The sequence below is a fragment of the Clavelina lepadiformis genome, chromosome 3 (genome assembly GCF_947623445.1).
Source record: "Clavelina lepadiformis chromosome 3, kaClaLepa1.1, whole genome shotgun sequence".
NCBI classification, from domain to species: Eukaryota; Metazoa; Chordata; class Ascidiacea; order Aplousobranchia; family Clavelinidae; genus Clavelina; species Clavelina lepadiformis.
In genome coordinates this window covers 25,361,336-25,372,196 of record NC_135242.1, presented here as the reverse complement: position 1 = coordinate 25,372,196, position 10,861 = coordinate 25,361,336, and the positions used below count along the sequence as shown (strand labels likewise).

Genomic DNA, 10,861 nt, shown 5'->3' with positions numbered 1-10,861 from the left:
AACTTCAGCAACAAAAATTTAACAGAAGATTCCGGCTTTTAAGAGAATTATTCTGCATCAAAAATTGTCCAAATTTAAAACAACTTTTGCTCGCATAACATTAACCTTAGCCAAAGAATTATCGTATATTTTCTGCTATCTTACCAGAACTTTTATCCCGTCGTTAATAAATAAATTTAATTATTTTGTGCGCTTTCTCTTGATACTATTGCATATTAAATTAAAGCCAATACTCCAATCATGATTGTTGATTTATGTCGCTTAAACAAATATAGTTAACTCATCAGCAACCGGTTTCAGCGACAAATATCCTTCACTGAAACCTGGGCAAGATAACAATGAGCTGGAAAGCGCAGACATCGTCGAGGGGACAGTTGCGCCTCTATTAACTCTGCGCGAAATGTCCGCAGGTTCATGATAATTCAACCGACGCTGTTACTTTGGAAGAATTCGATTAATCGGTTGCAGGAGCGTGCATGAGAAATTATCAGAAGGTGCGAATTCTTAGTTCGTTGACATCAAAATACTATTAAACGTTTTAAAAGTGCCTGGCTACCATCATATAGCATTCGTTAGTTTTATGACGTGATAAGTGGTCAAGATCTCAATTATAAGATTGCAGCAAAGACACTTAAATTCGTCAACTAGACCGCACGTATTTTTACAAACATATGTCGCATAAATGTGGAGTGAGCCTGCACCCATGCGTATTAGTTGCATAAAGACAACGCGCTTTAACTTGTAGAATTCTGTGATATTATCAACAGAGCGAGCTGGAATAGTCTGAACAATGAATTGAATAAGGTGTCGTATAAACGCTCACAAACAAAGTAACGATCAAAAGCTATTGTTATTTCCATGTTTTTGAATTTCCACTTGTGTTGATGAGATTTTGCCGGTTACGAAATCCTCATACCTCGTAAGTAACATACAGACTAAGTGTTGTGTCAGTCATTTAAAACGGAAGCGAAGCATTAGGGAGTGAGTTCAATTAGGAACGGTTTGTTATTTTTGGCAAACGCACTTATGAAAAGTTGATTTAATCAACACCATTAGATTAATTCAATCTTTGCAAAGATGACTTTTCGAAAGCAGTTTGTTAAGGAAAGAAAAACAAGCTGTATTACTTAGTTCGCAGTTTCTTTAAAATCACAAAAACTTCTCTGACCACGTGACGTTTGCAACAGAGCTGGATGATTGATGTCGAATCGGTCGATCATTTCATCGCCATTTTTCAGAAGGTTTAAAACCGCAACATTTTTGCTTCATTCTTACTGAGATATTGATCTTGGTTGTGCGTGAAATTGGACGAACAAGCAAACACTAAAAACGTTAATTCTTGCAGTTATAAGATTTAAGTTGAGTTTGTTGATAACTTCTTTGATTGATGGACTAAGCAATGCGTAAAAGCAGACTTTGTTGTAGGCTGCCAATTATACTCTCCGTAGCGCGTCTGAAGTCAGCTTTCGATGCCATTCGTCATCGCACATCGTTGATGTCAGAAAATTATATTGATTTTAAGCAAACAATGGAATTCAGATAAACTGGATGATGCTTCTATTAAACTGTTTGTGTAGAGAATGAAACATGCATAACTTTCCAATAACTTTGCCAAATACGTCAAATAAAACAATTTAACTACACAACATGCAATATAGGAACACTACATCCGAACAGCAATAATAACACAAGGCTTAAAGATCAAGCAAGTAAGCAAATAAGTCAAATCAAAGTTAAAATCAAATCAGCCAATTTCGTATCGTATCGTACGAAATCAAATTTCGTATCCATCTTAGGAGGTGAAGTAATAAGTAAGCAATCAGGGCATGAAACAGAACAGAAGCAAATTCTTGCAACACACCAACACACGTCCATGATTGTTTCTGGAACAAGACCAAACTTTTTAAAGTGTGGGACGCCAGACCAGAATGCTGACGGGCGGCCGGCCGTACCTAACATTAAGACTTGCAAAATTTAATTAAAAATAACGAAACATTTTTCTGAAAACACATGTTCGGAGTTACGCGTAATACACGCGAGATCGGTAGAACGAGAAGCGAAAGCTTTCAAAATCAAATTTGGTTTATATGCATTCTACTAGTTATATGACCACTGCACTTGCCGCATACGTCACATATAGCTCTCCACCTGTTGTCAGTCTTTCTCAACATAAGACGGCGTGGTGGGGACGTGAAACATGACGTCATTACAGGAATTTGTATTTTCGACAAATTTCATGTCAGTGTAAATCGACATCCTGCTGTGGTGCGCAATCACCAGCTTAAGATTTGAAATAAACTTGAACTGTGGCTGCGTCCTCAACAAAAACGCAAATATGGGCACAAGTTTTACAAAATCATTTGTTGTCTATGATAAACTTTTTGCACAACACAACTTATTTCTAACAATGCAAAGAAGGTTTTAGCGAGGTTTTGAAAACTTTGTGTTTTTTTTCTGGCCTACTGCCCATCTCAATACTCGTTCGCAAAATAAGTTTGTCGTAGTAGAAAAAATAGCGCCTTTTTCCAACCTTGCCTTCATAACAATGACGAGTGAAGCGTTGAACTCATTTCTTTATGCGAGTTGAACTACGTAGGTTTAGCGAGGTTTTGTTCAGTTTCAGTTCACAAAGTCACAAAGATAAAAGTTCTTCAGTAAATTGCTGCGATAACCAAAACTTTTCTCGATGGATTCCTTTGGCAAAGTGCGCTCCGGTTCTAACCTGAAAATGTATTTAATCATTTTCGTGTTATTTGCATTGATCTTGTCTTCGAGTGGAAGAAAAAGATATCTCAATTATCGGTGAGTATTTTACTGTCAAATATACGTCAAATACGTCACCATTATTTCACGATGCTCAACGTGATAATATTTGTATTTTTAAAGCGCTATCAGAAGCTGTCGGGGGTTGATCACCGTCAAATGTAAATACTTGGCTCGCTATTGCAAAACGAAGAGTTTGTTCAAACGAGATGTTGGAAATACTCGAGGTAAGCTTGGATTTATATAATATTTTATGGTGCTTTATGATGTTTGATATAGAGTAAAGCTATGCAGTCGTTTCGAACAAATTATTTCTTTCTTAACATAAAATTTTCAAATGTATACATTTGTTAACAATATTTTTCATTACGTAAAAAACCATTAACACATAAAAAACACGATAGAACCAGTGCAACCAACAATAGAACAAATGCGCTACGTGACGTTTTGAAGGCCACGAAACTGTGGTGCGTCATAATTTCATTGCATCAACTTTGTTTTATAGAATCTTCAGAAGAATTTCGCAATTTTACGAAAAAATCACCAAACATATTTCTCATAAAAAGAGTCAAGTTTCGCGTAACCTGTCGCCTGTGCAGAAAGTTCTGTTGGTGAAAGAAGTGCCAGCAACCAAACTTCGACAACTTTTTAACAGTTTTTTTTCTGGAAATATTTGGAGAAAGCTCTGAATTAAAATTTCTGCTCAAATATTAACTTTAACTTGAGTGCGAAATATGTTTACCTGAAATTAAATCTAATCCCGAACTTCATAACACACTGAGGTAACCTTTATCTAATCGTTTGTTGAAATGCTAATTATGAGTTTTTTTCTCTTTATTCTACTAATCTACTGCATGCGACCCAGCCTGTCTGTAAAATATATCGTCAATTTCATGTAAAATGTTAATAAAAAAAAATCAATCAAAAGCTTTCTGGCGACAGTGAAATATTGGAAAAACAATTTACTAGTTTGATTTAATGAACGTTTCCATCCTGTAAAAATTTATAATTGTTCATGCTTTCAGCCTTCACGCTTTGAGCTGTTTATGTAAAAAAATTATTTTGTTTTGTAAAAATTTTTTGCTGGTTACTTGTTTGTTTGACTAAAAATAAAAAATATTCTGCAAAAAACTTGTTTTCACATTTCTGGGCAAAACCGTTTATTTACATAAATATAACTTCAGGCTTCGGCAACCACTTTGTCGACCAAACATAACTTGCAAGCTGCAGCGTTCTCGGCCAGGGAGTTATGATGCGATTTTAAAGCCGGAGGTAATGCGTTAATTTAGTCTGAGCAAAATGTTTGTAAGATGAGTCGCTGGATGTTCTTTTCCGAATTAACACATGTGATATAATGACGTCAGTAATATAATGACGTCAGCAACAGCAACTTTTGCGTCAAAGCTTGTCATGACAAACTATTAAGAATTGGATGCACGACCATCGAAATCCCCAAAACCACATCGTTTAAATCTGACTTGGTAATAAAAACAATTGTTTATTTAATCCTTTAAGTGAATATGTTCACATTTGCACGGCTGCTTACTTCAGAGGCAATAACGGTTGTGGTCACGCTCTGTATTTTACAAACAGATCTCTTTTGAACAGCAATTAATAACATCAAGAAGAAAATATCATCACCGGAATAAATGTGAAATCGATTAAATATTTCTTCTTTAAAAGTGCTTCTCTCTTTTCCTTGCTTATTTAAACACGTTTTTCATTTTATTCCACCATTTTGAATTTATAAATTTTTGTCTTACTTTACTTTTTTTCCTTTATTTAACAAAATGACGGAAATGACGTACATTCGCTATTTTTACCATCAGCCAATCAGAGCTAATGAAAAGGATCGCCGAGCGATTATTTAGCAAAGTTATGAGGTAAAAATGCGGGAAAATCAGGTATTCGACAGTAATTTAATTTAACGAAGCCACAGTTACGCGGGTTGCCGCCAATTTAGCTATTTTCATTTTCTTGCTGTTTAAGACGAAATCGGATGAAAGACAAAGATAATAACCTGTAATGTTTCTCATCTAACTGCACTTTGTTGACAAAGAAATACATAAAGTAAAGATACTGCAACGCCATTGTCCATGTGTAAGATAAGTCAGACCACAAAGATCTTTCTTTGTAAAACTAAAGGCCGCAGAAAACTCATTTTATCTAAAACATGAAATAAACAACATCCAATTAATGTTGAATTTCCTTCTACGGGCAGGGATTTGTAAATGATGAACATACCAACGACCAGCATGTGATATAAAAACAATAAAAACAACATGTCACACAATAACAACACAACCGAACAATTTACCTTACATTACATCCTGCATATTATATCAATACATAACATAACACATATTGTGAAAAGGAAAGAACGTTTTATACCATCGCATGAATTTATCCTACATAGCGTCCAACAGAATAACGTGGAATGAAAAGTTTTTTTGTAAACTTTAGAAAGCTTTATTGTTGAGATGGGGTTTTGCTTTAATTAATAATTTAATTCAATAAAAAGTTTGCTTTAATTTTGTTTTGTTTAAATAGATCAGAGAATGTGTTGAACGTTAAAGTCTGTAATAAAATCAGGCCTAATTCATTCGGCGAAGGTATGCAACTAAAATATTCTCGCATTAATCCAAACAAAGCTTGGCAAATGAAGCGTGAAATTGAGTGCTCAAGTATCAATAATTATAATTGTCCGAAAAGTTCGCGGGTTCGACATTTTAATTGGTTTAAACAGCTGTTGGTGTGATTAATTCTCTAGAATTAAGTTGACTTTGTTGAGGTTGTTGTTGGTTTTGTTGCCAAGTTATTCGACCCAATCTCAACCAGGTGAGCGAAATTTGGACCGCGTGAGAATATCGTGAAATATGACCGACACGGCGCAGTAGTTATCAATCGCCGGTTACTCAAACACTACATGTCTTAGAAGTTATCGGACTTTCACAAGTTCTAATTCTTTGGATATTTATTTTTCACACATTACTTATACAGTGTTGAGGAAAGCACGCTTTGTGCATGACGCCTGCTTTGTGCATGACGCTTGCTTTCAAAAGTTACGTATGTCGTACGTAAGCTACGTAAAGTAAGTTATGGATGTCAACATTTTTCGTTGAAATTTCGTTATCCTGTTGTGCCGAGCTGACACGAAATGGCGACGAGAAAAAGAGGAAGCATAAGACAAAAAAATGAGACAAAGAATATCCCGACCTTGACCACAGCACCACGGTGGCCGAATCTTCACTTCTCTGCTTCTATACGTCATCGACTTGCCCGTATCTCACCACCACAACAAGCCACAAAATTTAAAAAAATATGCTAATAGCTCAAAACTAACAAAGTCAAATTTTGTGAAGCAAATGTTCCTGACATTTACACGGAAGTTGACTTAGTGGCCAAATACCCTAAGCAAATTTCTTCAACCGCTCGAAGTATTACAATCGAACCAACATTACAGATTTTTAGGATTCAAGAGACGAGTTCATCAAAATTAGAATAATGATATTAGGCCCACGCTTGCACTGTGCAAGGATTTAGTGCTGCGACAAAGCAACTCATCAACTTATCCCGATTAAACGACGTCACAAACTTGTCCAAATTAATCCGCACAACGTCCGAATTGTCTGATGTTTTTTTACTTTACCGATGCTGAATTTTTCATCAGTTGATATCAGCCAAATATTTTATCGGCATTTAAAGGTTTAAGCCTCAAATATCAAAACATGAAACACAGCGTGGAATGAACGCATGCAGCCCATGCGCGCATTATACCATTATGATGTCATACAAGAAAATAAATGTTACCATAGGAATTGAAAAAGCTGTATGTTGCGCGCAAGTCGTTCAAAAATTACAAATCTTTTCACATGGCCGCCCACCATTAAAACTCGCACAAATTCGACATTTGTCCAATATTCTTCACCACGGAAAGCTGCAGGACTTTACCAATGTTGTCCATTAAAGAAGGGTCAAAAGTCGACTTGTAACTTTTTACCTATACATGTGAGATGGAGCTTCCGCATTTTTTTAAAATTCCATTGTCGTTTTATCTTAACAGAATACGCATCGGGCTTGGTTGCGATGCGTTGGTGATTTGAAAAAGAAAAATGTCATACAAGCGGCCATGATGCAACTTGACGCGATCGTGTGTCGGAAAAGAAGTTTTCAATGCGCTTCACACTTAACGTGTCTTTAGAAATGCATTGTTGTATATTCATATAAACTAAGCAATAACGTTTTAAGTAAACTCGATGGCACAAATAGCTTCATTTCTCAAAATGGCTAACTTGGAATTTTCATTCTCCACCAAAGTATATCATCTCAAGTGGGCGTGGGAACAGCAGCTGCCGATGCTTTTAAGTAGTTTGCGGTTGTTCTCGGTCGACCCGTAGGTTTAACATTTATCGCTGCGGCTTGTTCTGCAAATTATCCTGAAGTATTCTGATGACTTTCCCATGACATCGCATTGTTCTTAGAAAGCTCTGCGCTTGATTGTTCTACGCACGAAAATCACTTACTCGAGGGTTAAGAAGCGCTGAAGTATTCATTGAAACTTACATCTGGTCAACTTTGCGTTTCAAAGTCAATTTTGGAATTTTTACAAAGACGAAAACAATTTATCCACTGTTGCAGGAAAATGCTCTATTCGCTTTCATTTCGGATTTGAGTTATTTTATGACGTAGCTACGCATTCTATGACGCAACTTTGACCATAAACTATAGACTGAAATAATTTCCATTTATTCTTTTCACAATAAAAAGTTTTCATATAATTTATAGAAAAAGAATTGCCGGTCTACGCGGAGCAGACATAGCAGTGTTTACCATATTTGGTCAAAAGAACCTTTCTCCTTACTTAACCAAGCATGGAGGTGCAAAATGAGAAATAAAAATGAAACAAGTGAGACAATAAAAAGTAGCAAAGAAATACGAATAAAAGCTCGCTCGCAAAATTTCACAGTCGCACTTTATTATTTGGAAGAAAAGAGGAAATTTGAAAATATTTTGTCTACGGGACTTCCCCCCAGGCAGTACTTCATGGCAAGATGACACGCGCGATTTCGGCATTGTGCGCAGCAGACCGTGTCGGAGAAAGTTTGGAACTTCCAAATGTGACGTCATCATCTATGTCATACGAGGTGCTCCTCCGTAGTAGGAAGGGCGCCACCAAGCTTTTTCGTAAGTGAAGGGTTTGTGCTGACGTCATTATGACGTCGAATTGAATCTTTATCACGTAATCGCTTTACTTCGTTGCGAAGATTCTAGAATTTAAGAAAAGCAGGTTTAATCGATCAAACTTGAACGTGGGCGAAGGAGATAAACATTTTCTCACGCTTACCAGGATTTCCTGGTGCTGATTCTCATATCGGCTCTGTTCCTTCCGCATCCGGTCCAACTCTGACTTCAACGCCTCCAACTCTCTTGCGTCACTTCCTCCTACGCCGTTCGTCCTGATGTCACTTCCGCTATTCCCGCTGTTCGATTTTACAAGCGAGCCAGCTTTCGCGGAGGGGCGCGGCCAGGAATCGGTTCGCGATGATGACGCAATGCTTTCCTGCGAAGATGCGACGTCATTAATGGTGGTTCCCCATACACAGTGCGTCTAAAAGGTCAAAGTTGAACTCACAAGTCCGGTGTCAGAGTCGAGGCTGGTGTAGCTCCCGCAAGACTGGCAAGGAGAACCCGTTCGGATCGTTCTAGAATCACAGCAAAACTCCTTACTATGATGTCATTTTCGATGACGTCACAAACGCTATGTAATGGCGTTGTAACAAACCTGTTTTTTTTAGGCGACTCACTCAATGACGTGTAACTTCCCTGGTTGGACTTTCGGTCCAATGAAGTCTCAGTGACGTCACTGCTCAGGTGACTGGATGACGTGTTACTATGGAAACAAAATAATTTAAAGGTTCAGTGAGTTGGAAAAAAGAAAACCGATGACTGACGTCATAATAGTAAAATATTTACCATTTTCCTTCAAGTCCATTCACGGTGGAACTTTTCTCATTTTTCGCTTTTGACGATTTTCCATCCTAGGTTGAATTGAAACCATTTTTAGCGACAAATATAACCAGGAATGAACAAACCGCAACCTGACGGCTCCTAGCCTTGCTTAGCAAATCGATACGTTATAATGATAGACTATGACGTAACAATGTACTTACTATGCTGCTTTTCGAATCTTGGTGTTGCAGTTTGCTGCTCATTGTCGGACTTTCTTCACTTGGCTTCGGCTGCTTTGTTATTTTCTGTTATGACGTCACAATAAATGTATAAACGCAATTTCGAAACACAAATACGGTGACGTACAGAAACGCTAATATCTCACCTTGAACTTGAAAGCATCAAAAAATCCGTTGCCAGTCTCCTTGACCGTGTCCGACGAAGCTGATGACGTACTTACGTTGTCACCTTGCGACTGTGACGTAAAGCCAAACATGAGTTCGGTCTTTCTGTTGACGTCATCACAGAGTTGGTCGAGCAGCATTGACCTGGTGACGTAATTAGATTATAACATGTCTATGGTGTCCTAGCAACGGCGCCATGTTACAAGGCAGACCTGGTCCTGTATTGCAGTTTGGCAAATTGCTCAGACTTGTAGCAGGCCCATTCGGCGTTCATCAACTTGCAATACAACCAATCGCGGAAGGCCGCTGTCCGGCCGAAGACGCACGGCTCGGGCAGGACCGGTTCGAAGTCCGGCACGTCTTCTCTGCACGTCACAGACACCTGACAAGCATTGTGACGTTATGACAAGGACACATTTTTATGTGAATAACAGAATTGTCATTGGAGTAAGTCCAAAATAGTCCGAATGGATCCACCATAGACCATTGCCGACCCAATCCACCGATGGGTTCACTCCTCTGACGGTGTGGGGGCAAGTTATAATTTAACAAGGAAGCATTCTTCAGTCTAATCTCTCTCTCACCCACCTTGTATCTACAATTCTCCGTGCATGGGTCTACAGCTTGAATTACGATATAGGCGTGAAGGAAATGTGACGTAATCATGTTTGGAACAAAAGGAGTTTCTTCGTCTTGGAAAACAATCGCGACGATGTCATTTCCAATATGACGTTTGCGTTGAAGCTAAAGATATTACGTCACTATTAGGTATTTAAGTCTTGCAATTTATATAAAAACTCGTTAACACAGTCAAATTGACTCGAGCGCCCACTAGAGCTCTACTTAACACAAAAATATCTCCACCTGCTGTCGGTCTCCCTCCACATAAGGCAGCATAGTGGAGACGTGGAACATAACTTCTTTGTTACGAAATAGGCTGTGTATTGACGTCACACCTGTGTGCCCGTTGTTAACGTCCAAACCTCCTCGAAATCCGCTGAAACCCTATAAACGTTTGCATTTTGTCATGTCTGGGCATAGTTTAAAAACATTTCGTGTTTTGGAAAACTCTCATTATGACGCAATAATTAGAACAACAGGAAATGACGTACTGCGCATAACGGCGACAAGTCCTACAATCTCAACACAGTCATTTCTTACGTCACGATGAAAACATCGTTGCTAGGCAACCGACCTGGAGGTTGACGTTGTCTCCAAGGAACTCGAGGAACTCCTTAAAGGCCGGACTCTCCTCGCAATTTCCGAACACTTCCTCCTCCCGGGACTGCCCCTGCTTCTGGTAGACGACCCCGAACTTGTAGGAGGAGCTGACCGTGTGCTCGTCGTATTGCGACAAGCTCTGCCACACCGTGGGGCTCAGTATGGGGTAGAACCTAAGTCAAAGGGGGGCGGTGAGAATCGGGGTTCCATTGCTTGGCAACCGCTGGTATGGTGTAAACCTAGCATGACGTCATCAAACTTACCTGTCCACCTGTATGTCGTCACAAAGCAACTTCACCCATTGGAGGGGGCCGCTGTCGGGGGTAACGGGGAAGCAACCGGTAAACGATTTGTGGCGACATCGAAGCAAAACCCTATGCTGCCCGGGATTTCCCTTTTCGTCTCCGCTTTCAAGTTTCACTGACATCACAATTGACCCGATATTGTCGCTTGTTTCGTCATAGGCATATAAGTTAATGTGTTCCTGCCATAACAAAACAGATGCATCTTCACTCCCATCTCTT

The 10,861-nt window shown here is 38.8% G+C and overlaps 1 protein-coding gene and 1 long non-coding RNA gene across 9 annotated transcripts in view; one reads left to right on the top strand and one right to left on the bottom strand.

The window, feature by feature from the left end:
• Positions 1-2,561: 2,561 nt before the first annotated feature.
• LOC143449733 (uncharacterized) lies at positions 2,562-3,887 on the top strand. The gene is made up of 3 exons (XR_013114611.1): positions 2,562-2,802; positions 2,887-2,990; positions 3,269-3,887. It is a non-coding gene; the product is annotated as an uncharacterized LOC143449733 (long non-coding RNA).
• A 3,601-nt stretch (positions 3,888-7,488) lies between these two features.
• The window catches only part of LOC143449350 (uncharacterized), a 34,934-nt gene continuing 31,561 nt past the window's right edge, over positions 7,489-10,861 (bottom strand). For all 8 annotated transcript variants that reach the window (XM_076949508.1, XM_076949510.1, XM_076949509.1 and 5 more), the window contains 12 exons: positions 10,601-10,821; positions 10,312-10,510; positions 9,981-10,121; positions 9,705-9,860; positions 9,329-9,498; positions 9,098-9,260; positions 8,934-9,017; positions 8,737-8,801; positions 8,546-8,653; positions 8,396-8,465; positions 8,108-8,323; positions 7,489-8,030 (listed from right to left, as the gene is read on the bottom strand). In XM_076949508.1, the coding sequence (XP_076805623.1) occupies positions 7,899-8,030; positions 8,108-8,323; positions 8,396-8,465; positions 8,546-8,653; positions 8,737-8,801; positions 8,934-9,017; positions 9,098-9,260; positions 9,329-9,498; positions 9,705-9,860; positions 9,981-10,121; positions 10,312-10,510; positions 10,601-10,821 (1,725 nt within the window). In that variant the 3' untranslated portion in view covers positions 7,489-7,898. The remainder of the gene's footprint in view (positions 8,031-8,107; positions 8,324-8,395; positions 8,466-8,545; positions 8,654-8,736; positions 8,802-8,933; positions 9,018-9,097; positions 9,261-9,328; positions 9,499-9,704; positions 9,861-9,980; positions 10,122-10,311; positions 10,511-10,600; positions 10,822-10,861) is intronic.